The sequence below is a fragment of the Brienomyrus brachyistius genome, chromosome 23 (genome assembly GCF_023856365.1).
Source record: "Brienomyrus brachyistius isolate T26 chromosome 23, BBRACH_0.4, whole genome shotgun sequence".
In the NCBI taxonomy this organism is placed as follows: Eukaryota; Metazoa; Chordata; class Actinopteri; order Osteoglossiformes; family Mormyridae; genus Brienomyrus; species Brienomyrus brachyistius.
In genome coordinates this window covers 18,046,471-18,073,417 of record NC_064555.1, presented here as the reverse complement: position 1 = coordinate 18,073,417, position 26,947 = coordinate 18,046,471, and the positions used below count along the sequence as shown (strand labels likewise).

Sequence of the window (26,947 nt, the reverse complement as noted above, 5' to 3'; positions counted from 1 at the left end):
GCACTGTCTGTTGATGATTATTTAACGTCTTCGGCTGTCTTGGTTAGTTTTTACAGAGTATCCCGGAGCTGAGCTTGTGATTTAAGATCAAAGGAGAAGACACTTAGTCCCAGGGGAAATTTGTCATTTTATATACTTCATAATATATATTTTTTTTTAATTAGCTTTTTTTTGCATGCAGCAATGGGGTACATAAAGTACACAGTTAAAAATGTATGGAGAGCCAGAGAGGCCAAAGACACGGTGCAAGCAAAATGCAGTAACTGCTGGCCCTGAAAACGAGCGGAGGGCCTTCCGACCGTTTGCCCACCCCGTACGTGTGCCTGGGAGCTGAGTGATGGAGCACTTATGCAAAACCAAGCATTGGTGAACTGAGAGATTTCATCATGTGGTGAAATAGCCTCAGAGACCTGTCCTTGCGTATCATGGGGTGGGGGGCGTGGTGGCAAAATCTGCCTTGGGATTGTCTCATCTCCCCATGGTGCTTGTTCTGTGGGGAGCTTGTCCTTCCCCAGGTTTTGGCCGCTCTCTCGTGCCCCTCCGCTCTCGCCTCACTAATATGGTTCACTTTCTAGGTCAAGGTGGCCATCTTAAAGTACATCGAGACCTTGGCCATGCAGATGGACCCCACCGACTTCGTCAATTCCAGTGAGACCCGGCTGGCTGTCTCGCGCATCATAACCTGGACCACTGAGCCCAAGAGCTCCGACGTCAGGAAGGTGTGCAGCTGCTTTTCCCTCTTTCACCCCAAAACATAAAAAAGACGTTTAGAAAGCAAAAGATATGTTTTAGAGTGGCTTGGTGCCGATCTCCACACCCAGTCACCGAGGTGCTCGTATCTATGCAGTGATACTGTCGGTGTGTCGAGTTCAGTCGGAGATGATACATACATACATTAAACTGCTTTCTACAAAGTCTGTGGATTATCTCAAGTAACCGGGTCATGATTTCTGGTAAGAGACATTGCTGTTGAATTTTTCAAATGTACTTTTCTGGTACTTCAACCATCACAGAAAGAAGGTCATTCACTCCCATTATATTCAAGAAGCCCAGCATGTCTACGGCCCATATCTCCAGAACTAGACAGCTCCCAGAAGAACGACCTTGCTGGATTCATATGCGCTAAATTCCCTCTAAAACTTCTTTGTGTCAGATTCGGGATGAACGGCCCCTTTTCTTTGAGTTTTGTTTTTGAGCTACTACTCTTACCGAGGATGCAGCTCCTTTCCAAAAGCAGCATGATGGAGTCCGTTCTGTCGGTTCACTTACAATGCCCCTCTCCTCCCCGTCGGCTGCAGGCTGCCCAGTCGGTGCTGATCTCCTTGTTCCAGCTGAACACCCCCGAATTCACCATGCTGCTGGGCGCTCTACCAAAAACGTTTCAGGACGGAGCCACCAAGCTGCTGCAGAGTCACCTCCGTAACAGCGGCAGCACGCCCCAGGTGGGTGTCCTGACCCGCACACCCCATTTGCAGGCGCGCCCTCTTGCAGTGTGTGGCTGATGGTGCTTTTTCTGACCCTCCCAGACCTCCGTGGGAAGCCCCCTTACCCGGCACACTTCTCGATCGCCAGCCAGCTGGGGCAGCCCGCTGACCTCACCCACCAACACCTCGCAGAATGCCCCGTCTCCCAGGTGAGCTGTTCCCTGTGTTAATTGGACCCAAAGGTGTGCCTCTCGTGCCTGCCATTAGTCATTTGCGGCTGTGATTTGCGCATCCAGAATCAGCTGGCTAATGATCTTGGCGTAATGAATCGCTCTCTGACTGCCATGACAGCTCTTTCGACTACGACACGGAGAACATGAACTCTGAGGACATCTACAGTTCGCTGCGTGGGGTCACCGAGGCCATCCAGAACTTCAGCGTGCGTAGTCAGGAGGACATGAGCGACACTCCACGGCGGGATGGCGATGGGGTGAGCGTCTGCAGACCGACCACTGTTGCCCCCTCTGGGGTGCCACTCCAGCTTCTGCTCACGTCTCTATTTGCTGCACTGTCAGCACCGTGCTGGGGGGGGGGCGAGTACCCACGAATGCCTGTGTCCCCCTTTCTGCTCGACATCCCTTACTGTCATATGGCCCTTACTGGTACCAGGTCTGCCGTTCTGCCTTCCATTTACCTCAGAGGTCGGAAGTCAGAGCTGGGAATGTCGTCACACTGGGCTGCAATACAAAGTTGGAAAGGCATTCAATGATGCCGATTCTAGCCAGGTTCACCGTCAGCCATTGTTAGCAAGATCAGTTGATAATGATGCATCACGCGGTATTTTGTGCATATTTTGTGCAACGTCTGATAGCAGTTGATCAGGACTGTGTGCGCGACCGATTTAATGAGCCACAAGTAAATCGTAAGTGCTAATAAACAGTATAAAACTTCTGCTAAAGGGAGCAGCCATCTTGAATTCTGAGGTCGGTATTGTAGCGGTTCCGCCGACTGTCCAAGGCCATTCATAGGCCGTTCCGGCTGAAGTTTCTGACTAGGACCTGGGAAATTCCGACTTCCAGGTACAAATGGAACGCAGCATTAGTCCTGACCCCTCCCCAAGAATCTTGTCCCCACCTCCTACGATGGCATACACCCCTGCTTGGGTGCCGCATATCCTGCCAGTACCTGGACAGCTGGCGCAACTGTATTGTAAATTAAAATCCTTTTTTTTTAATTTGTTGGCTTCAAGTTTTCAGAATTGCAGACCTTCACCGTGTTCCTGTTACTCTGAGTATTTTTAGCCGCGCTCCAGCTGTATGGTATGAATGAGGTAGCCTCTGATCATTTCTCTGGGTCGGCTTGCTTAGGGCCACGGGCTACTTCCTGTCACAGCCAGGATGGGGTGCTGCTGTTAGGGGACACACTGCTGACTCCTCATGTTCGCCGCTGAGGCGGTGGAACCTCGTCGGACCAGCTGCCTGCTGGGATCAAAGCAAAGCTTTGGCTCCTAACAGGGCAATTTGCCCCCCAAGAGAGCCAAGAAATGTTCCTGGCACACCGACTGGCTTTTGGCCCCCTGCCTCCAGTGGCTGCAGCTCCAGCAGACTGACATGGATCTGCTGTTTTCACCTCCCATGCCGGCTCTCTGCCCCTTACCCCTGACACCTGACTGGATTATTTTGCTCTCTGCTGCAGTTGTCCTGGCACAGAGCTCCATTTCCCCCCACCCCCCACCCCAGGCTCTTAAGTGGCATTGACAAGAATTTGTATCTTACTACAGCTTCTGGCCATGACGTATGGTTGTTTTTGTGTGAATCTGCAGTGTGGTATATTGGTGGATTAGTGAGCCAGCTGACCAAGGTTGGCAACCCTATGAGCTGCCTTTCTGAATTTGTAAAAGGGAGAAACTGACACACCTCATTTCTGTGGTATGCGTACGGGAAATATCAGAATAATTTATATTTTTAATAAAGATATAAATACAACATGTTACGCGCGTGTGCCAAGTACGCGGCTGTGAATGTGTCTGTGTATGCATACGCCGAGTGGATACGCGAATGTTGGGCTTGTGCGGCGCATGAACCAGCCTTAACCCGCAGCCCTGTCTCCGTCAGGGGGGTGTCGGCAGCACCGGGCCGGAGTACAGGATGGGCGTCGAGTCCACAGACAGCGGGCGCACGGCGCTGGACAACAAGACGTCACTGTTGAACACCATGCCGCCACTGCTGCACTCGAGCCCCCGTGGCCTGCGGGACTACAACCCCGCCCACTACTGCGACTCACCCTTCAGCAAGGCCGCCCTCAAGGAGGCTGTGTTCGCCGACGACGTTGAGCGGTTCCCCGAAGGTATATGGTTGGGGGGCGGGGGTTGGGGGTCTGTGTGTTTGTATACCTTCCAGTGTGTGGCTGAGCTAGTTTTGGTGTTTCGGTGTAGTCACATTATCACACTGTCATCGGCTCTCTGTCACGCTGATGGGGTTTTTGTACGCTTCAGTGTATCGTGTCCCGTTAGATGGCAGTCTGGACCAGTCAGAACTGGTCTCAGAGCTGCTGAAGGAGCTGTCCAATCACAACGAGCGTGTGGAGGAACGCAAGGCTGCCCTGTGCGAGCTGCTCCGGTTGGTGCGCGATGGCCAGCTGCTGGTGTGGGACGAGCACTTCAAGACCATCCTGTTACTGCTGCTGGAGACTCTGGGTGATCGTGAGGTGGGCTGCCATGCAGGACCGCTTTTACAAAGACCACCGATAGGAACTAGTAACTGATCAAGTTGTACCCTCCAACTAAGACCCAGAACAATTGCACCTTGGCATTGCCAAGGACTAGAATTAATGTTGGTTGGCTCTTTATTAGGTTTGCTAATGATGACCAAAATGACTCATCATGAACCACTTGCTGTATTTCATGACCCCACTAGATGGTGCTCTTGGTTTGCTATGGGACATGCGTTGTGCCTTTTTTTTTTTTTTTTTTTTTTTTTTTAAATAAAGTACCATCTAGTGGGCTCAGAAGATACAGTAAACACTTCATGATGCATCATTTTGTTCACTTGAGAGGTCTGTCACTGCAGCCAGGAGCTGAATATTGATTGGGAGGGGCAATGTTATGAAGCCCCCACAAACCAAGGAGCCTGTTATCTGATACCCGAACCCTTGTTATAAACCCCTCCCACTAAACACTTTTGCTCCTGGCTGCAGCAATACGTCACTGTGATTTGCATAGATTTCCAAGTCCTTTATCTTCCTTACACGACCACAGTGCTCACCACAATGCATAATTGTATTGGGGGTGTCATGAAGCCCTCCAAAGTGACCCGAGTCTGCTGTCCCCCACAGCATGTGATCCGGGCCCTGGCACTGAGGGTGCTGAAGGAGATTCTGCACCGGCAGCCGACCCGCTTTAAGAACTATGCCGAGCTGACCATCATGAAGGCCCTGGAGTCCCACAAGGACCCGCACAAGGAGGTCCGGTCTGCTCCACACTCTCCTGCGGGGCTCCCTTCTAACACCTCAGTTTTGTGGAATTTGAAGATCTCAGTTTTTGATCTGAACATCAATTAGTTTTAACACATTTTGTTATCAAAACGGATACAGAGCATTAACTGATGGAAACTCCCATTCACCTTCACCCCCCCATGCAAGCCCTTACTGGGGTAACCCTGAACTCTGCTGTCCCGTGTTCCCTGTCCCCCATCTGTTTGAGCTGTTCCCTTGACAGCAGAGTTGCTCACTGTGAGTTCATGCCTGACTCACCTACGACTATGTGAAAAACAAACCAGAGAGTTTGTCCACTCGAGGTAATGGTGTTCCCTGTCTGTGTCGATATTCCCTGCTCTGCCTAAATGCCCCCCTGCCCTACCACAGGTGGTGCGGGCTGCAGAAGAGACAGCAGCCATGTTGGCCAGCTCCATCAGCCCGGAGCAGTGCACCAAGGTGCTGTGCCCCATTGTGCAGACAGCCGACTACCCTATCAACCTGGCCGCCATTAAGATGCAGACCAAGGTCATCGACCGGCTGTCCAAGGACGGGCTGAGGCAGATGCTTCCTGAGATCATCCCAGGACTCATACAGGTAGGCTCTTTACCAGGACAGCACTGCCCCCTGTGGTTGGTGTCATGGTATGACCGCAGTACTGGATGACGGTGTGTGGCGTGAGCACACATGTGACTGTCTCCTTTCCTGTCAGGGATACGACAACTCTGAGAGCAGCGTGCGAAAGGCCTGCGTCTTCTGCCTGGTGGCACTGTACTCCGTCATTGGAGAGGAGCTGAAGCCACACCTCGGCCAGTTGTCCGGCAGCAAGGTGGGCTCCCCAAACTCTTTTCTACTTCGGCTCTCCTCCTCCTCCTCCTCTCAGTATCTCTCCTGACCTGAGCCAGACCTCGGCAGTAAATGTCACTGTGTGCTGTCGCCCTCCGTTTTTTCAGTTGGATGTTTTATTGATTTTAGTTACCTGCCAGGCCTGTAGATGAGTTCAGGATGTTGCCTGTTCTAACGGATGGACATTTTCCTTCTCTCTCGTTCTCCCTCCTCTCCTGTAGCTGAAGTTGCTGAATTTGTACATCAAGCGTGCCCAGACAGGCTCCGGCAACACAGAGCCATCTGCTGATATCTCAGGCCAGGGCCTGTAGAGGGAGGTGCAAGGGAGCCGGGACAGTGCCTTCTGCTGGCTGGACAGGAGAGGAAGGGGACGTGGGCAGGAAGCCGCCCAGTTAGACTCCACACACACACACACACACACACACACACACACACACACACACACACACACACACACACACCTTTTGCTATGCATGTAGCTACATTATGCTACTTCAACCCATGCAACGCCTTCAGCTGTGAGGGGCTCTGATCGGCCCCCCCACCGCCTGGACATGTGGGACAAGCTCAGCTTTATCACTGGGGGCCGCTTTCCAGTTGATACCCAGAGGCTGGAGCCCGTGCATGCTGGCTTTCTCCACCTCAGGTCCCATCACCCTGGGTGAACTGCAGTGTTACCTGTGACCCATTTTTATATATATAAATATATATTATATATATATATAAAATATTTGTGGTCACAAATGTACGATTATGAAGACGCGGATCAGCTGTGTAAGTTGTTCTACAAATATTAAAATAAATGTAAAAAAAACGCTAACATGTAACACTGATGGTGGTAGGTGCAGTCTAAGAGCGCGGTGGCCTTTATCCGTAACAGTGACTGTGGGGTGTTTGCTGAAATAGCATTTCAGTGCTAACAGTTTTGCTAACTCCAGACATGGGGGAGCGCAGTCAGATTTTTCATGGACATTAACCCTAAAACATGCGACTCACAGGTTTGTCTAATCAGAGCAAAGGCAGTATTCTGTTAAGTGTTATGCTGAACTTCAAATTGTTTGTCCTTAAAGCTTTCTTTTCCTTTGGTGAATTCCTAGTTTTTACACTGAATTTTAACTTATCAGTGGAGCAGTGGTACGAACAGATCAGACTGTCATTTGCTTTATTTTGTGTTTGCATGTGTGCATCTGTGGTTGGTCCCATGCAAAATGGAGGAACTGTCACTGGACCCTGAACTGGCAGTGTGGCTCCCTCTTCTTACACTGCAGGCTAGAAGGGACCAGCTCATTGTTGTGGCTCGCCCCCTGCTGGCAGGACCTGCACACACCAGCTGTCAGGACCTCCAGTGTAATCAATGGCTAACCAGCTCCTTGTTTTATTTTCTCCCTCGATCTGTTAAGTCTGCAGCCTTGAAGTCCATGTCTAGTCTCCGTCCGACCTGCCGTCACCCCGGGGGGAGGCTGGCTTTTTCGCTGCTCGGTCTGTGTTTTACGGAGACTGAGCCGACAGTCACTAAATGGACTGTGCAGGTGCTTGCAGAGCAAAGTTGTGTTCGAAAAATGACTAAAAACCCAGATGTTTTTTTTTTTTCTCCTCTTTCCCCGTCTTTTTTTTTCTTTTGGTCCTCTGCTCAGCCTCCCCCACTAACATGACACTGCGTGGAGGCTCCCTGAATGACAGTAACCCCCCCTCCCCCGGTTTCATGGTACATCCAGACCCAGGTGTGGTGTTCACTCGCCAGCTCTACATCAGCCCCTCATGTATGAGGGAGGGGTATTCAGTCCTCTGGATGAGATAGGTGCTGCTTTTATTTATATATATATATATATATATATATATATATATATATATATATATATATATATATATATATATATATATATAAAATATTTAGGGTTAGGCACCTAAGGTTATGCTGGAGATGGTCCGAGGCTACATTAATTCGTTAAGGGGAAAATTGTAGAAAATACATTTGCAGACTTGATTCTGTGTCTCGCTCTCTCCTACTAGTGCCCCCCACCCCACCCCAGCTGTAACATTAGTTTTCACTGTTCTGTTACCTTTCGTGTATTTATAGCCTTCTGCTGATAGTTGTCCATATACAGGCAATAAAATTGTACAGAATATTACCTGCCAGACTATTGTCTTCATATTTCGTTAACAAATTTGCAAGTTTATCAGTGAATAAAACTGATTGGTAAGCGTCTTTTCGGAACACTATGAAAACACTGATTGTATAAATTGTTTTAAGTCAACTAGGGGAAGATATATATATAAAAATTTGCTTACCAACCTATATGCTATAATCTGATTGTTAGGGTCCTTAAAGAAACGAACAAGGTAAGAAGCTGTCCAGTATTATTGAACCTTTCACTATATAAACCCTCTGCAGATATTTTTGGTTTGATATTTTTGCGCTTTTTTAATTTCACGCTATTACATACTGTTATGCAACCCGACTGCACATGTGCTAAAGGAGAAAAGCGCTGTTCTGCTCCATTCTGTGGGAAAGGTCGTCTTACGCCACCTCCCGTTATCTCCAAGATTTATGTCTGATTAATTACTGATTAAAGGCAGAAGACACCGTGAATAACGTGTTAGCTGCTGAAGTATGTGTTTGATATGTATATACGTAGTGGTGGCTCTAAATCCCCAATGTCCGCGGCAATGCTTTTCTGGCAGTCATATACGGAGCACTTTGATCCACGACCTAATGCAAACTGCAACTACGTGCGGTAAGTGGAAAAATATCTCAGTAAATATACACTGTCAGGTTTAGTAATTCAGCACAATTGATTTATCCCTCAATATTGGCCGATTAAGTTCAACATCACGTCGTTGTGTCATTTGTGTATTTCCAAGAACATGCATGAATATTGTCACAGCCGTGTCTGTCGCCACAGATACAAAACGGAAAAGGGCACCGTTCGTTTCCTGTTTTGCAAACTTCAACCTGTATTGGGAAAAAAACACTTCTGAATTCGCAACAAGTTTAAAACCTCAGATATTTGGATCTATTGTGTATTTTTAATATAAAGTATTCTTAATAGAATAAAGCGTTCATAAAACCGACGATTCATAAATCTAAACCGATAACAACGAACCCGTAGGTACCGCAGAACGTTTGTAGTCGTCCCATAAGTATAGAGAAAATAACTGCGTATATACCAGTTTGCTGTTTTAAAGAGTTATTGTTTAGGAGGTACGAATAGTCAAAATAGTAGGAAAAGCAAAACTAGGCAGCCGTAACCACCTTCATGCACTCGGTGTTTTTCTTGAACCGGCGGCAGGAGGGTTTGCAGTTCATGGTAACTGAATTGCTCAACGTGAAAAAGGGCAACTTCTGACCGTACATGTGTCAGGCTCCCAGTTATGAAATGCCGCGTTTATAATGTGAAGCAGGGCATGAGAAAACGGTCCTATAATTTGCAAAGGTGGGTACAAGAATAAGCTGCGCAAACTAAGTATTACTTCGCTGCAGAATTGCACATTTAAAAGAACACTTTGAAGTGGACTTTCGACCCTTGAGATGATGAAATTCACAAAAGTCGAGGTGGGGCGAGGGCATAATACCACAGATTACCAATTCAGATTGGATTGTCACAGATATAATCATAAACGACAGCAATATAATTCAACCGTCAATTAAATTTTAACATATACAAATAATACATGCTGTCTTTGTGACAGATTGGCATCATAGTTCACTATAGATTTAGCAATGCTAAAGTTCGACGAACTTCAATATAACGGATGTACTAGAAGTTCTCCGTTCGTCCTAAACAAAACTCTGGGAATGACGGTCAGATTCCGGAAGGAAATGGGAAGGTTGGCGGTCACATGACGTGCGGCGTGCGAAAAAGCTGCCGGTCCTTCGGCGGTGTCGGTAACCGGAACAGCCTGTACGCCTTGGCGGTGAGCGGAGGTTTCCAGCAGGATGGGCCAGGTGGTCACAAGCGCACATCCGACGCAAGCATAGAAGACAGGTAGCTGCTGCAGGATAACTGTGGAAATTAACGAGGAAAAAAAATTAAAGTACGACCTTTTTCATGAAAACGACATTACAACATAATTTGGAGGGAAGCTTTTAGGATTGGACTTTATATTATCTACACTATTTCCACTTGAATTTACACTTCAAATACTTTTGATTTGGAATTAAAATCCTTTACTTGCCACAAAGTCTGTAAAATCTGTAAATCTTCACTCAGATATAAAAAAAAATAATATATATTTCAAAAAATGGAGCCAATAAATGATATCGTTTTTTTAAAATACATCTATTTAATTGGCTTTTGGCCACGCCATTCCAATGGTCGCTGTCTTATAACCAATGAACGACTTGCTCCAGGTTATTGCACCAGTCCATTGGGCTATTACGGCCACCTTATTGCGGAAGACGTTATCTCTGATTGGTTATTGTATTCCTTTGCCTCTCCTCCTGCGGCTGTAGTCGGGGGGGCCTTTGTGTGTAGGAGGCCATGTTGATGGATTGTGTGGAACCTGGATAATTCTTCAGTATCGCTGTAAGCCGGCCTCGGACTGCGGAAGCCGTCGGCCGAGCTCGTGATGCGAGCCGGAGAATATCGAGCAGCGTAGAGCTTCGGATAAGTTCGGCTGCTGGATGCGCGCCATTGGTCGCGGCTACTCGGCTGGCGACTTGCGCGGAGCGGCATTGCGTGCTACGCGCCGCGCGGACTGTCAACAACATCCTCTTTGGGGTTTTTTTTTTCGTATCGGAACACCAGAGCCCTATGTGCACTGCCGTTAGCTAAGTAACACACCAGTTGTGATTGAAAATCGCACGATTATCTATCAATATCAAACCAGGCGTAGAGACGACCTAAAGCTGGACTCGCTTGGATAAACAGTTCTATGGAATTATGGTTTTGAATACCTTTGGAGTTGATGACGGACTCTGTTGTGGCGGTGAGCAGTTTATACGCCTATCTTGGTAGCTAGCTAGCTAGCTGCTGAATCCCTTCGCTCCCCACATAACACTGGTAGCTAGCCAGCTACATCTCAGCCGAGGGGAACGCTGGCGGCCATTCGTCTAGAGCCGGAGGAGAAGGAGCTGGGCGTCATGGCATGGGTGCTGAAGATGGATGATGCCACGATCGAGTCCGGGCTTGTGCACGACTTCGATGCCAGTCTGTCTGGAATTGGTCAGGAGCTTGGAGCGGGCGCATATAGTATGAGGTCTGTGCAAAAGCAGCCGTGCCTTTGTACTGCTGACATGCTTTCTAAGCAGAATGTGTGCATTTTGATAACTTCTGAAGCAGCTATTAAATCGATGCACACGATCTGCTCGGACGTACAACCACCGGTAATCCCGGAAGCGGTGGGTAAATGCCTCCTCTTCCTCCTGCCCCCACATCTCTGTCCAAAAAGAATTAATTATGCACGTTAGTGAGCTTTTGGTTTGAACAGTTCGCCTGCATCCACAGCCTCCGAATGGCCACAATGGGAAGGTCTGACGGTGGTCCTGTGCCGGGATCCCCAGCCCCGCTGCTGGCCCCGGGTTCGAAACCTCCTCTGGTCACGTGGTCGCCCGTCGTATTCCTATGTCACGAGCGGCGTGGGGCTCGGCGACTCCAGCCGAACGGACCGCCGCATCCCGTCACCGTGCAACCGCTGTGCCAGCGTCTCATATTTAGTATCAAAACGTACGAGGCTCATTTAGACCGTGAGTTGGGCACCAATCCGCTAAATAAAACTGCATATAGGAAGCCATAGTTACCCCATACATTATGTTTTCATCATCATTGTCTGGACTCGGTATTTAGTTTTGTATGTCACGACCAGCGATGTTGTGGTTTGTAGTCTTAGGCTAATTGCATAATGGTTTTAGTTTTCCACGTTGTAATAGATTGTAGGGAGATTGATATTTGTGATATCTTTGTAATTTTATACAATCGATGAAACTTGTGCCAATTGTCACATGCAGTACAGTTTCTCCGCAACACACATTTGCAAGCAAACTCTTAACATAGAAAATGGCATGGTAAGCAAATGGTTAATATAACGGCGATAATATAAACGTCGTCGTTCCTTTATGAGCATGAAATACAAATCTGATGTACAGGCGGTGGATTAATTTGTGGAGTAATTATTTGCGAAGAGCCAACTGAATAGCTGGGACTCTGTTGTGACCAGTGCCTCTGTCCTGAAGAAGGTGAGGCCGCTTTAATGTCCGGTCCCGGGCGGGGGGGGGGGTGGCTGTTACCTTAATATAATAAAACCATGGTTAGACTAATCAGGTCCATATGATACTTGATAAGTGCAGCCCTGGTGATGAGATTCTGAGTGGAAAAAGGCAGGTGATTCATATTGTCTTACCTTTACCCAGTGATGGTTAAAACGTGTAACTTTGTGTTAGTGAGGAAGTTCACAGACTAGTAGTTGGAAGATTGTCTGCGTTGTGATTAACAATCTTTAGGGTAATGTATCCATCTCATGTGTTGTGATGCTGGAATTTATGAAAAAATGGCACTTAATCCTCTTAATTCCTCTTTCAGTGTTAATGCGACATTTTTGCCACACTTTCACATCTGTCCCCCACCACCCCAGCTGCATGAGGTACACATGCTAGATTGTCAAAGGTGGGGGGGAGGGGGGGGTCGCCTCGCACCTTCTCCACTATAGCTGCCTCCCCCTTATGTTGTAGTGTATAGCAATGAGAAGAGAACACTGGTGAGTTGTAAAATGATTACAGTAAAAGATCTCCTTTCTGACAGCGTTGGGGTCCAGGCACTCCCGGGGACCTGGATGTTACTTTTGAAAAACACTAAGTTGTGACACATTTGTCACAGTTACTATAGTCCTTTTATACATGCAGGCAAATGATTATTGTGTTGTTATTTTGAGTTGGATATGCAATTCAACAGGAGATCACGAGGTAAACAAGTGGGGTGGGTGGAAAGACTAGTAAAGTGGCGCTGTAGGTGTATGCAGGTACTCATATTTGCATTGTGCAGTGGTTTTATTTTTTGTTTGGTGTAACTTTTTAAATAGGATAGTGTTACGACTTAGTTTTGTGAATTTTAAATTTTTATACTCGTCGATTTGGAATTGTGCCGCTTTCACTGAATTTTTAAAAGTCATGGGCACTTTTCTGTTGTGGGTGGCAGTGAATGGTGAACGTGTCCTGCCACAGCCTCTGTGGCACTGCCAGTTACGGAGCGTGCTATTTAAGGGCCGTGCCTTGGGCTGCTGGTGAGCGTTGCAAGGTTGTGCAGGTACTTGGGTGGTTTTGGTTTTGCTGCTGCAGTCTTGAAACGTGGCTGTTTTTTTTTTTTTTTTTTTTTTTTTTTTTTTTTTTTTGAAAGCTCACTTTGAGCTCCTGTTGCTCCTGTGATCTCTCCGCGCCCTCCTGCAGGAAGCTGCTGCACCGCCGAAGGTGAGGGCCGGCCGTGGGCCGTCTCAGGTTCCGGCCCAGGCTCGGCCGCAGGGTCTGACAAGCCAAGGCGCCAGCCGTGGCGCGTGTCCTTCCGTTCAGCCGCACAGAACACGGTGTGCCGACGGCGTGCTGCCTGCGGTTCCACCTGGGGTGGAGCTGGGGGGGGGGGGGGGGGGCTCCTCTGGCAGCGCAGCACACTGCAAGCTTTTAGACACCTGCAACGATTACAGCAGGGCCAGGTCTGGGTCTTGCCGACTCTGAGCAGACTGTGGAGTCGGCTGCTTTGGGGGGTGGAGGGGGGGTGAGTTTCATCTGGTGTTGTCAGTAGAAGCCCTGTCAACACCCGTCTCTGCTGCCGCCTCTGGCCGTCCTCGGCTGACCCTATCTGTCACCGGGGGGTAAACGCTCAAATGTTGCCTAGCAACCTGCCCCCAGCAGGGTGGGAATTGGCTGGGCGTTGTCGCCCCCTCCTGGCTGTTTGAGAGTCTGGCTGTGTGCATGGAGTGGGGAGTATTGTGAGAGGTGTATTGTGATGTCTGCCACACCACTGACGCCTTTTTACCTTGTTCAACCACAATATCTCCTCTTTTAAAAGATGTCGTGACTGCTGAGCTGTTGCTTTCTTCGTTGCCACTTCGCACTGCCGTACCCATGCCGTAGTTTACCAAAGCAGTATTATGTGGTGTGCCCCACTAACCGAGTGTTATAAACATAAGGTCATGCTGAAGTTCTACAGACCACTGACTTTTGGGCGTCACAATACGCCTTACCATTAACATTTTAGGTGCGTTACTAATCCGCTCACCAAATTGTGGGTGTAAGTAAACGTCTGTATAGTTCCAAAAAGCCGGCGTCTGGACGAATGTTTCACCCATTATGTACAGCCCTGGTGATTATCGTGCATGCGCTATATAATCGCGACTGTATTGCGATATGACATCCTGCAGCCTTAGCTTCCGTGTGTATCAGACTTAACGGTTTGAATTGAACAACTAATCGAATTGTTAAGTTTAAAAAAACATGTGCTGCTCCCTCTGAGTGTGCCAGTTTCTGGTGGTTATCTGTAAGGCTACTCGCCATGCTTTCATGGGTACTGAACAGGGACCCCCTTCTGCAGTAGTGGGGGCAGTGCTGTCCATGTGCTGGTGCATGGTTGTCTGCTGGGTGTCAGTATAGGCCACTCCTATGTCCCCTCCTTAGGCTTGCCGTGTTGTTTGAGACTTTCACGTTTGTCTCTGCTTATGTTCGGCTCTCAGTGATGTCCTGGCGCTGCCCATCTTCAAGCAGGAGGACGCCGGCCTCCCCTCTGATGCGGAGAGCACAAACCCCCCCTTTCAGTACGTGCTGTGCGCGTCCACCTCTCCCGCTGTCAAGCTGCATGACGAGACGCTCACCTACCTGAACCAAGGTGTGTAGCTGGGAGGGGCCAGGTATGATGTGGGTGGGGTCAGGCATGATGTGGGTGGGGTCAGGCATGATGTGGGTGGGGTCAGGCATGATGTGGGTGGGGTCAGGCATGATGTGGGCGGGGTCAGGCATGATGTGGGCGGGGTCAGGCATGATGTGGGCGGGGTCAGGCAGGTTGGGGGCTGGCCTGTGATGTGGCTCTGTGCCACCAGACCGGACAAGACCGGACCTGACTGTCTCCCCCATGGCTGCAGGTCAGTCATACGAGATCAGGATGCTGGACAACCGGAAGGCAGGCGAGCTGCCTGAGCTGAACAACAAGAATGTGAAGGTGAGGAGATTTTAGCACTCTCTGTGCAGGCAAGTGAGGGCAGGACGTCTGCCCCCAGCCCTGTGTGTGCCCCTCAAAACAGCAGTTCGCATCTGAAAGCTAATCTCACACCCGGCAATTCAGGCCGCCTCTGCTGATCATAGATTAAATTTCTGCTACAATGATTTACAAGCAGGTCAGAAGTTAGGCGTGAGTAAGCGGATTGCGTAACCCCCCGCTGAGCAGCACGGATGTGTCATGTTTAAATGCGCTCCTTTTACTGCGATTGTCAAAGCCACATTTTGTGACGTGCTATAACGGACGACTCTGCGTGGGTGTGCCGGGAGTCCGTGTGAGGCCGCACTCATGGCTGCCGTCCCACCCCCAGAGCATCGTGCGAGTGGTGTTTCACGACCGGCGTCTGCAATACACTGAGCACCAGCAGCTGGAGGGCTGGAAGTGGAACCGCCCAGGAGACAGGCTCCTGGACATCGGTGAGGCCGGCTCGCGCTATCCCAGCATGCACCACAGCTCCACCCCAATACGCCAGCTGTGGCCTGACAGGGTTGGGTGCTCAGCAAGGCTTTTTGCCCAATTAATTCCTGACCTTAGGCACATCTCAGTATATTTTTTGTAGTTGGAGGTAATTCAACATGTAATTTAATATTTTGAGTTATAATAAGTGATGGGTCATTTATATTACAAATACAAATTGCATTATAAAAAAATTAAAATATAGAAAAAGAACAAGCAATTCTTTATTCACGATGAACTTTAATCTCGAAGCGACAAACTGTGAACAGTGCTAATTGATTTTTTTTTTTCCCCCTGAATAAATTTGTAAAATTTGTTTTATGGTGCATTTCTGGTGGGGTGACAGCTTTAAAATGTCCTAAGTTATTTTTTTGTAAGTCTAGATAAATGAGTGGATAGTGTATAATTTGTAAATGATAAGATTCTTTTTAATCGGTCATATCAGCTAAAACGATAAATATGCTTATTTCAGCAAATAACCAGCTTGCCTTTAAGTAGGTCTGTTGCGGCTCACTCACTCGCTCACTCGCTCACTCACTCGCTCACTCACTCACTCACTCGCTTGCTCCTGCCCAGAGGCTCTGAGGAGCCGGTGCTCCATATGAGATCATTTCCCCGCCTGAAGTGCGTGGGGCTGCTGAGGTGTGGCAGTGAGTGTGTCCTCGGCTCTTAGTGCCTCAGTAATGTGACGCTGGTTCCTCCTACCCTCTGCAGATATTCCCATGTCTGTGGGCATCATTGATCCCAAGACCAACCCTTCGCAGCTCAACGCCGCAGAGTTCCTGTGGGACCTCTCCAAACGCGCATCCGTCTTTGTCCAGGTGCGCCCCCCCACGGCGTCTGCGTGATCTGACACCACTAGCCGCCGCTGTTGGGCTCCAGCCAGCTCGTGTGCTGCCACGTCACTCATGGCTGTGTTCTTCTGCTGCAGCGTTTGGGGCCTGCTGGACCGGACACGCCTGTGCCACGTGCTTAATGTCCGGGGTCGTCCGGTTCTCTCTGCTAACTCTGCGCTTGCCCTCGCCTGTGCCATGTGCTTAATGTCCGGGGTCGGTCCGGTTCTCTCTGCTAACTCCGTGCCTGCCCTCGCCTGTGCCATGTGCTTAATGTCCGGGGTCGGTCCGGTTCTCTTGCTAACTCCGCACCTGCCCTCGCCTGTGCCATGTGCTTAATGTCTGGGGTCAGCTGCAGTCTGCTCAGGACCAGTCATCACCCACTGATGACATCTTTAGTTTGTTAGTACTCTAGTTTATCCTTTTGTTTGAGCGGCACCTACAAGATACCCGGTCTCAGTATATCCCCCCCCACCCAGCTGCCGTGGTCACTTTAGCTGCATTGGGCACTGTTCTGACCCCTGTCAGCAAAGCGTCCCACTGATTCAGCACCTGACAGAAACGTCTTCCTGTGCCGCAGGTGCACTGCATCAGCACAGAGTTTACCCCCCGCAAGCACGGCGGCGAGAAGGGGGTGCCGTTCCGGATCCAGATCGACACCTTCCAGCAGGGTGAGGGCGGGGAGTACAGCGAGCACCTGCACTCGGCCAGCTGCCAGATCAAGGTCTTCAAGGTGAAGCTCTTTCTTTCTCTTCCTCTTTCTTTCCTTCTCTCTCCCTCTCCTCTCTATCTCCTTCTCTTCCTCTCTCTCTCTCCATATTTCTCTTCTTCTCTCTCTACCCCTCTTCCTATTTCTCTCCTCCTCTCTCCCCCTCCTTCTCTTTCACTCCCTCCCTCCCTCCCTGTCTCGCTCTGCCTACTGCTCTCACCCCTTTCTTTTTCTTCCTCACTCTTCTTCTCTCTCATTCTCTCTCCCCCTCTTTCTCTTGCACTCCCTCCCTCCCTGTCTCCCTCTGTCTATGGCTCTCACCCCCGTCTGTCTTTCTCTTTCTCACTCTTCTTTTCTCTCCTTCTATCTCACCCTCTCTTTCTCCCTCCTACCCTCTGTGTCCCTCTCTCTCCCAGTCTTTCTCTCTCTCTTTCTGTCCCCCCTCTTTCTTTCTCTCCCTTTCTCGCTCAGGTGTGTCACACCAACTCTCCCTGTGATGCACACTTTGCTTCAGAGTCTCTTTAACACAGTGATTCCCATCCGGGTCCTCAGGGACCCCCAGACAGTCTGCATTTTTGCTCCCTCCCAGCTCCCAGCCCACCTGTAGCAGGTATTCTGTGTTCTTGACTGGGAACTGGGATGGGGCAGGAATGTGACCAGGCTGGGAAGCACATTCGCTTGGGCCCTGTGAGCAGCGAGGCCCCCATCCGGGCCCCGCCCCCATCCGGGCCCCGCCCCCATCCGGGCCCTACCCCCAGCCGGGCTCCGCCCCCAGCTGTCTCTCCTGACCCCCACACGTCCTGGGGAATCTCCTCTTCTCAGCCAAAGGGAGCAGATCGGAAGCAGAAGACCGACCGGGAGAAGATGGAGAAGAGGACGGCACAGGAGAAGGAGAAGTACCAGCCCTCATACGAGACCACCATCCTGTCTGAGGCATGTGTGCGCCAGGGGCTGGGCCTGGGGGGCGGGCGGGCGGGCGCGGGGGGGCCGCCACCAGCTGTGGCCTGACCCTCACACGTCAGCAGGCGGGAGGAAGACGCTAGCCAGGTGCTGGGGTGTAGAACAGCTTAATCCTCTGGGGTAGATGTCCTTACGTGGCTCGCTCCCATGCCCTGGTGCATGTTTGGACTGACAGCGGTCCTGCATCCTCCAGTGCCGAGCTCCCGGAAGCTCCACTGCAGTGTGAAAGGCCACATGGCATGTTCTTCCCTGAAGGAAACACACTCACTTTCTGTGTTCGGGCCCAAGTAATTTAACATCCCGCCCCAATTCCTACAAGTCTGGTCCAACCTTCTTTATCAGCTAAGGCTTCAGCAACATTAAAGCTTAAGATCATTGGTGTGGGGGTAGAGCTCCCCTCTGTGGTCTGGGTGTGCATGCACTGCCAGTAGAGCAGGACTCAGAGGAAGGCTCCGGTAGCTGTTGATGTGCTCTGGGTTGGGGGAGGGGTCTGTTAACTGTCCAATGGTGGAGCTGCGTCTGCATAAACATGTGATCACCGTGTCTTTAAGCCATTGATTTCAGTCTCTGGTGTTTGCCTAGATGAGACTTGAGCCTATAATAGAAGATGCAGTTGAACATGAGCTGAAAAAGTCCAGCAAGCGGACACTGCCCGCAGACTGCGGCGATTCTCTGGCCAAGCGGGGCAGTGTAAGGACTTCTGCTTACATTTCACTTGTGGCACTCATAAGCCAGTGCGAAGCTCACGGTGTTAGATATAGGGCCTCCAGTCCCCATGGCCAGCTGGGCTCCGGGTCTGATTCTGTTCCTCCTGCCCTCAACACTCGAGCGTGTTGGATCCTTGGGCACTGGGCCCCCGGGCGCATCCCCCCACCCTCTTTGGAAGGGGCTCCCTCCCACTCCTAAATCTAACACTTTCAGAATGCTGGCATGAACCTCGTGGTCTCTGCTGTCTATCTCTTTGCTCTCGCCTGGCCATCGGCGCACTCTCCCCCCTCTTCCTCTTCTGTGAATCTGCTTTTTTCCCATTTCTATTGAGAGAAAGCAGACTCATCCTTTATTGAAATAATTATGCTTTTTTAAAGACCAGTTAATAATAGATATTAATCATTGCTAATTTGTCTTGCAGATTTTATTTAAAATATGCATCCATACAAACACTGATCCGGGCCTGTTGGATCATAATGTTGGCTGTTTTTTTTTTTTTTTAATCCAAAGCATTATACTGTATAGCAGAACTTCTGCTCCTGGTCACAGTCTTGCATTTCCGCCCCCCTTGGGACTGGAGCCAGCACCCACCCGGTCACTCAAAGCCCAGGGTGGCGTGTGATGCTGGCTGGCGCTTTCTGGTGTTATTTAGCTGGTGAAAGTGCCGGTGGGGAGCAAAGGCCCTAGCAGGAGGGGTGTGTTGTTATGGCCTGTGGGGCCCAAGTCTGTATAAAAAAAAACCTGCATTATGTTCATTATCTGAAGTGACTAAGAAGTTAATTGTTACTTTGTATGAGACTGTGTTCAGGTGTGACTGCACATACCCCTGATGATAAGAGCGTTGGGGAGGCAGCAACAGCACACACATTGCACAGCGAGCACACAGCACATACAGCGGGTGCAGATAACACTGAGAGAGAGCACATGACGGAGTGCACGACACGCATGGAGCGCACAGAGAGTGCACAGCAGACAGAGACCGCACACAGACCGCATGGCACACACAGAACTGAGAGCACATATCGCGCACAGAGAGCGCATGTCAGAGCATGCCGTGCACAGAGAGTGTGTGCTATATGACACACAGACAAACACAAAGTACACAGAGTGCAGTCGGCACACACACAGGCCCACGGAGAGGGCAGAGTGCATGGTGTGCGCAGAAAATCCACAGATAGTAAATACAGGCCACGCACAGAGAATGCACAATGCACACAGCACATGCAGAGCGCGCATGGAGCACACAGAATGAACAAAGAGCACACGGTGCACAGCTTCCGAGCACGCATAGAGAATGCACAGATAGTAAATACAGGCCATGCACAGATAGTAAATACAGGCCACGCACAGAGAATGCACAGATAGTAAATACAGGCCATGCACAGTGAATGCACAGATAGTAAATACAGGCCACGCACAGAGAATGCACAGATATCACATAGAAAGTGCACAGGGCGCACACATAGCGAACAGAGAACACACAGTGCACATAGAGCACACAAAATGCACAGAGGGCGCACAGGGACCGCACAGAGAGCGCAGGGCGCACAGGGAACGCACTGAGAGCGCAGGGCGCACAGGGAACGCACTGAGAGCGTACACACAACACACTGACTTCCAGAGTGCTTGTCCCTGGCTTGTGCGTTTCTCCTTCATCGCCCCCAGGGCTGCTAACAGGGTTTTCTCTCCCTGGTTCCACAGTGCTCGCCTTGGCCCGACAGCGCCTACGTCAGCAGCACCCCGGCAACACCGGCAGCGGCCACACCCTCCTTCACCTCCACCTCGCACACCTCCTATACTGTCCCTGTCGCAGACAGGTAACCCGGCTCCAGCCAGCCAGCAAGAGAGCGAGCGAGCGAGGGAGGGAGGATACTTGCATTTGATCACTGATGTAATTGATATCCTCGCCTTCCCTAGTGATTCCTCATCACCAAATCATCAGGGAGATGCAGTCAGCCATCCTACTCTGGAGGTGAGCCCCACCTCCCTCTGCCATCCTCTCAGAGCAGAAGTCTGACTTCCTGCTTTGGTTCTGTCTGTAACGGTGTCTGGCTGGGTCAGGGTGGGGGAACATGAGTGCCTTCTGTATGAGTGGGGGCCACAGTTTCGTTTCCGCAGTGTGTTTCTGCTGTCGATTGTGGGATTTTGCTACTGAAAAGTGAAACTTAGCACCTACTTAACTGTGGTTTTTGATATAGTTCTACAAGAAAATTGAGGATGAAATTGACCTGATATTTTTGATTGAACCATCGAAAAATAGTTGCATTTCAGTGGATAATTTCAGCATGGTTTTCGAAAGAATGGATTGGCAAAAAGAGTAAGATGTTCTACAGGTGCACTGGTTGCAGTTTTCTTGGGTGATTTTTGCCATTTCTAAGAACTAAAATTGACAGCATATACAAACAAAAATCAGATTATTTCCAGAATAAAATTAATTGTTATACAGTGTCTCCCAAACTGCACTAAGTTACAGGATCTTCTCTCACTTAAGTCCCAAAATAAAGTGCGCTGTGACTGGACAGAGGTACAGATAACATTTAACTGAAAACAAGTTGCTGTCATCCAGCTTTATCTGACATATTTTGCTTTACCAAGCAAGAGCAGCTGCAACAGATAAAATAACTAAACAAATGTCAGTTACTTATCATTTTCCACTATGTTTGAAAGCACGACACCAGATAGCACGACATTTAACTTTTTCTCTTTTTGTACTTTTTAAAAAAGGTCCATAGGTTACAAACCTCCAAGTAACTGAAGTGTACTATACTCTTCCAAATAATACGTACAGGGTAATATTATTAATACTAACATCGCATGTTATGCACATACAGTCCTTATATCGCTAATGAGCTAGATTAAGATCAGGCTTTTTCATACCTTCATACTGTACCGACCGTATAGCACAGGGGGTTAAAGTTTCGCTAAAACATTTTTACTCTGTCATAAGAAAAAGGCAGAGTGGTGGCTTTGAGGCTAGGCATCTGTGCTAGCAACTGGAAGGTTGCTGGTTCAAATCCCATGAAGCCCAGAGTGATTCTGCTCAGTTGGGCCTTTGAGCAAGACCCTTAACCTGCAATTGCTTCGTCCTGGGTATGATGTTAATCTACATCCTGTCCCATAAGGAGGTCCTCCAACTTACAGGGAAAACTTGAGGGTTGGTGGCAGGATTGGCACTCCAGCTACTGGAAGGAAAAAACTCACACGGGTCCATTTGGACTAGTGTGGTGCTGAGGTATCACCCGCCACATGGCTACACTCAGGGTCTCATTCCTGAGGTGGTTTGTCGTGTGGTGGGGGGGGGGGGGCAATGCACTGTCAGCACCTGCTCCTCAAAGCATATGTAAAACCTTTAGCTTGCTTTGCAGTTTTAATGATTACTACATAATTTTGAAAAATAATATATGTTTAATAATCAGTTTAAAGTTCACCTCCGAAGTTTCACCACGCTGGTTCCCCCACGGTTTACTTTGGCTTTACATGCGTTACAAATTGCAGTCTTTGTGTCGTCTGCCCTCACAGTAATGAGCTTCCTCACAGACGACGTTAGCGTGTGGCTGTGAGTGTGCTAGCAGCCGTGAGGCTCTTGCACGCATCGCTGTGCGCATGACGTGAGGTGCAGGCGCGAAACGCACTGGTTCCGTATCAGAAATACATGAGACTGAACAGCCGGTCTCTGGTCTGGGCTGCGCACGCTGAAAGTCGTCCAAATCCAATCCCTGGCCAGTCGATCTAATACATTCTTTAAATGAAAAATATTTAATAATTTAATAAATTTTATTGTATGTTCTTTTATGAAAATTATTTAAACGTATAAGTTGAATTTGAAGTGTGTTCGGCCACTGTTTACACTTTCCTCCAGTCAGTGTGCTTACCTCTTTGTGTGCGTGTGTGTGTGTGTGTGTGTGTGTGTGTGTGTGCGTGTGTGTGTGTGTGCGTGTGTGTGTGTGCACGCATCTCCACACTTGGCTCCCCCACAGCAGCTCAGCCCCTTGGCCTCCATGCAGGACGTGCAGCAATGGCTGCAAAAGAATCGATTTGCTACCTACACCAGAGTCTTCTCGAATTTCTCAGGTAATGTCAGCCTCCATACTGACCTGTCGCTCTCTTTTTTCATATCTGCTTCACCAGTACATCACATTGCCAACACAGTCAGCCTCCTGGTGCCGGGTCATGTGACACGAGTGCCGTCGTCCATCCTGGTTGCTGATTGGCCTTCCCCCGTGCCGCTTTTCCCAAAACAGGTTCTGATTTACTGAAGCTGACCCGTGAGGACCTAGTCCAGATATGCGGAGCAGCAGATGGTATCCGACTGTTTAATGCACTTAAATCAAGGTAAATGTGGCAGCGTTTGGTCAGGGGTGGGTGGCGGTGGGAATGAGCCATTTATCTCTGTGACTGTGTCTCAATGAGCTCAGTTTGTCCATGTGCACTTACATGCAGCTCCAAGCCGTTCGCATTAGAATGAATCCAGTTTGTGTAGCACATGGATGTGAAATACCCACTATGTGCCCCCAGGTCAGTGAGACCCCGCCTGACTGTGTATGTGAGCCAGGAGGTCCAGCAGGCTGACACCCCACCACCAGAGGGCGCTGCTGAGGGCCACCAGAGGAAGCACTCTGGCTGTGCCATATACGGTAAGCGTGGGGCCCCTGCAGTACGTCTGAGGCTTACTGGCAGCACTGCTGACGAGCGCTCTGGCACACCGGCAGTGTATCATGCCCTGTACTTGGAGGAGATGACGGCCTGCGAGCTTACCCGCAAGATCGCCGCCATCTTCGGCCTCTCGCTCACCCAGGTCAAGCAGGTGTTCCGCCAGGGGCCCACAGGCATACACATCCTGCTCAGTGACCAGGTCAGTGCCCCCACCGCGCCCCCGTGTGGCCACGCAATCTCCTTCTTCCGCATTCATTCCTGAATTTTTTTTTTCCCTCTTTTTAAAAATGCACATAATATCTTTCTGACTGACATTGACTCCTTGCTGCTTTTCACAGATGGTTTACAATCTTCCAGATGAGAGTTGCTTTGTGATTAGCACATTGAAAGGTACGGTCACCGTGTCTCGCATAAATCTTAATAGTTCCTGTCTGTTCTTAACATCTCCCCTTTAAAATTAGCATCCTTATGACAGCCCTGTTCATGACAGCGAGTCAGAACATGATGTAATTGCTTGTTTGCATAACCGAAACGTGGAAATTGAGCCGTAACTGTCCTGTGTGAGTAATGGATGCCAAGCCTGACCTGACTGGGTCGTATTGGCACCCTGGTCCTGCGTGTACCTGCCTGACTGGGAATTCACCTCTTTCTTGCAGATGAGACTGGAGAGGGATACCACATTATTTTGAAGTAAAATGGCAAGAAGCGACGTCAGAAGGATCCTTTGCCAAGATTTTCTCTTTTGTGGCGTCTGGTTTGATATCAGGAAGAAGGACGAGTGGAGAGCCTAGAGCCAGTTAAATGTTAGAATCTGACTTCAGGGTAACACTGTTTCATATTGAAATCATGATTTAAGGAGCGTAGCTAGGAATGGCTCTTGGGCATTGTGTGTGTCTGTGTGTGTGTGTGTCTGTGCGTTTTGTCCCCTCCCCCATCTTCCTCCACCACCTATCTTGCCCTCTCTCCCCTCTTGGGCTGGGGGTTGGGGTTCTTAAGCCTCTCTGGTGTTTGGCCCGGCATTGCTTGAGGTTTTGCAAGCCGAAGTGATTGCAGCGCAGGAGCCTGTAGTTACGGTGGCGGAGAAGCCGTACTCCCGCTCGCTTTCTCCTGCCATGAATTCCTGCCGAGTGAGCTGTGGAGTGGCTCACAGAGGAGGTGGGACTGTATGCCTGCGCTTGCGCATGGCGGCCAGCGAGGGGAGCTAAATCCGCCCAGCGCCCCTCAGAAGAACAGAACATAATCATCCGTATGTAAAAAGCTGCTGGAAGCTGTTTGACGCCCCCCTCCACAGCCTAAGCTGGTTATTCTGGCTGCAGATTCCTGCCTTTTAGATGGGTTTTAACGTCATTTCGCCCTGGGTGACCCATTTTGGTACCATGTTGGCTTTGGTCCACCTGCTTGCACGTGGGTAGATGTACTCAGGTGAGAGTCGCGCCCCCACCCTGCATTCTGGAGGGCAGGCCTGCAGAGTCATTTGGAGTCTACCTCCTGATGGCTCAGGCTCCTTCATGTGCATCCTGCATGTCCATTACCATAAATTATTCTGCGTCAAGAGTTTCGCTAAGCAGGAAGTGAGGGTAATCCTCAAAGACAGTGAAGTGGACCAAACCTTTTGCATTTGCTTAAAACGGTGGGGAGTGCCCTCCCCCCCCCCCCACTGAAAATACTTAATTTCTCTGTGCTCGCTGTGCCTGACTGTGATGATGGCGTGTGACCTCACCTCTGGAATGTGCCCTCTGATGATTTGGCGCATCCTGTCTGCAGTGCGAGAGCTTGTGCCATGCCGGTGTGGAACTGGTCCATATGTGCCTCTTGGCTGTCGCTGTCTGGGGCATTTTTCATTTTGCCATTTTTTTGTATTCATCTGTACTGTAGTTCATTTTAGAGTGCATGTTTCTTTTGTTTATTTTTTTAATAAAATCACCCCCCCCTCCCCCCGTCTTGGAAGCCCTTTGGTTTTTTTTTTTTTTTTTTTTTTTTAAAAGAAGGAAAAAAATTTGGTGTACTTTTCATGGCAGTCAGACATGAAGGCTGCGGACTTTGCCTGGTGGACACCTCTGTACTTGGTGCCCTCCAGGACCTGTACTGAGCATCTCTGTGTGGCATGCACCTACTGTTGCTGTTCTAATTTAAAAGCACGAGGGGAAGCGAGAAGGCAGCTTCCTCCTCCCCACGTGAACATTACCAATGCAGCACTGAAATTTTACAGGAATGAAAATGTAAACCATGTGACAGAAGGTGGAATAAAAAAAAAAGTGCAGAAAAATGCCAGTGGAAAGACTGTGTGATGCTTGTTTGGGTGGGGGGAGCAGACGACCTGCTGCAGTACAGGTGAATGTGCCTGATGCCCCGCCCATCCAGCAGAGCCCCGCCCCTCAGCTGGGTTTTGTGCACATGTACCATCCAGCAGTACTTTACATGTGCAAAGTAATCCTAAGTCCTCTTTTTCAGACTCTCACCGTTTTGATTACTTGTTGGTGAGTCACGATAAAGCTCCTACACTTGTGTTGAGTTGTTATGCCATTGTAGTGGCCATGGAGTTATTCGTCTTGCCTTAAATATACACACCATTCCTGATATCCTGATGCATAATTGAGAGAGCAGGGTCAGACAGTCCCTGGTGTATTTGGGGGTTAGGGGCTTTGCTCTGGGGCCCGATGCTGAAATCACTCTAGCAACCCTGGGATTTGAAACGGTGACCTAGACACAGCAGTGTCCTAACTCGTCAAGTCACACTTTTATTGCCTAGAATGTGTAACAGGCAGGGCTGTGCTGGCCACCGGGCATACCAGGCATTTTCCCAGTGGACTGATGGATTTGTGGGCTGAAAATTTATCACGGATGACCCAAAAGTCCAGGTCCGATTTTTTAATCCCCGTCTATGTGCCCTCATGCATTTTCAACAATTGCACAACCTATACATTATCCAATTAGATGGTGCTTAATTATAGCATGGAAGAACACAACGACCCCAGCTTCAGTGCATGGATAGTTTTAAATACTTAGAATAAAAACCATCTGCTAAGCCAACTGTCCTACAATTTAAACTAAGTGAATTGTTTTTCGGGCCATTACACATTCTGAACCTTCCACGGTTTTAATCCTGGAGAAAGTTGTTGCTGCTCTTCTAAATGATTATTTAAACTCTCATAATGCCAGTCTCTTCAAGAATCAAATATGAAATTATCCTCATCACCTTCAAAGCCCTTCATGGTTTAGCCCCTCGTGCATTAAGATCATCCGATGCAGACTTAACCTGTGCTTAGGTACAGTGAGTATCAACTATAGGTGGCAGAACATTTAGTGTAACAGCTCCTAAACTTCGGAACGGTCTTCCTCAGTCTCCGTGAGGAAAAATCTGTTATCCGTTTTAAGCTTCTGTTAAAAACACATTTATTCAATAAATAAATTATTCGTCTTGTATGTAACTTGCCTACCTTGTTAAATTTTTTGTAAAGTGTCCTTGAGTGTATGAAAGGCGCTATATAAATAAAACATTATTATTATTATTATTATTATTATTATTAAACTTTAGTGAGCTGCTAAGCATTCTCAGCTTTATACGGCGACTACGGGAATGGAAATGTCCATCCATCCATCCATCCATTTTCCAAACCGCTTATCCTACTGGGTCGCGGGGGGTCCGGAGCCTATCCCAGAAGCAATGGGCACGAGGCAGGGAACAACCCAGGA

At 49.1% G+C, this 26,947-nt stretch overlaps 2 protein-coding genes across 22 annotated transcripts in view; both read left to right on the top strand.

The window, feature by feature from the left end:
* clasp2 (cytoplasmic linker associated protein 2) overlaps positions 1-7,870 on the top strand; it is a 45,638-nt gene extending 37,768 nt beyond the window's left edge. For 6 of the 11 annotated variants that reach the window (XM_048992706.1, XM_048992708.1, XM_048992707.1 and 3 more), the window contains 10 exons: positions 576-719; positions 1,299-1,442; positions 1,527-1,633; positions 1,776-1,914; positions 3,539-3,770; positions 3,919-4,130; positions 4,758-4,886; positions 5,286-5,492; positions 5,608-5,724; positions 5,963-7,870. In XM_048992706.1, coding sequence (XP_048848663.1) covers positions 576-719; positions 1,299-1,442; positions 1,527-1,633; positions 1,776-1,914; positions 3,539-3,770; positions 3,919-4,130; positions 4,758-4,886; positions 5,286-5,492; positions 5,608-5,724; positions 5,963-6,052 — 1,521 coding nt within the window. In that variant the 3' untranslated portion in view covers positions 6,053-7,870. The remainder of the gene's footprint in view (positions 1-575; positions 720-1,298; positions 1,443-1,526; positions 1,634-1,775; positions 1,915-3,538; positions 3,771-3,918; positions 4,131-4,757; positions 4,887-5,285; positions 5,493-5,607; positions 5,725-5,962) is intronic. The other 5 variants (XM_048992709.1, XM_048992702.1, XM_048992712.1 and 2 more) reach the window with 1 other exon arrangement.
* Positions 7,871-7,980: 110 nt separating this feature from the next.
* On the top strand, positions 7,981-25,532 carry ubp1 (upstream binding protein 1). Of its 11 annotated transcripts, none has more exons than XM_048992739.1 (16): positions 9,571-9,727; positions 14,397-14,548; positions 14,802-14,878; positions 15,246-15,351; positions 16,106-16,212; positions 16,805-16,957; positions 17,756-17,866; positions 18,476-18,583; positions 20,303-20,418; positions 20,519-20,574; positions 22,568-22,672; positions 22,843-22,933; positions 23,117-23,235; positions 23,311-23,453; positions 23,593-23,644; positions 23,911-25,532. In XM_048992739.1, the coding sequence occupies exons 1-16, from the start codon at positions 9,582-9,584 to the stop codon at positions 23,946-23,948; spliced, it is 1,680 nt and encodes a 559-aa protein (XP_048848696.1). In that variant the 5' UTR covers positions 9,571-9,581; the 3' UTR covers positions 23,949-25,532. The 11 variants fall into 11 exon arrangements, with proteins under 11 accessions (XP_048848694.1, XP_048848696.1, XP_048848692.1 ...); XM_048992741.1 differs by lacking the exon at positions 9,571-9,727 and adding an exon at positions 10,173-10,940 and having other exon boundaries at positions 20,519-20,573; positions 22,579-22,672; XM_048992737.1 differs by lacking the exon at positions 9,571-9,727 and adding an exon at positions 7,981-8,476 and having other exon boundaries at positions 23,117-23,453.
* Positions 25,533-26,947: the final 1,415 nt, after the last annotated feature.

Excerpts from the sequence above, each read along its gene's own strand:
- ubp1 (XM_048992733.1), top strand. The coding sequence starts at position 9,582 with ATGACGTGCGGCGTGCGAAAAAGCTGCCGGTCCTTCGGCGGTGTCGGT. Across the intron at positions 17,867-18,475 it reads AGACCACCATCCTGTCTGAG|ATGAGACTTGAGCCTATAAT; the intron begins GCATGTGTGCGC and ends GTGTTTGCCTAG. Across the intron at positions 20,575-22,567 it reads CAGCCATCCTACTCTGGAGG|CTCCCCCACAGCAGCTCAGC; the intron begins TGAGCCCCACCT and ends CTCCACACTTGG.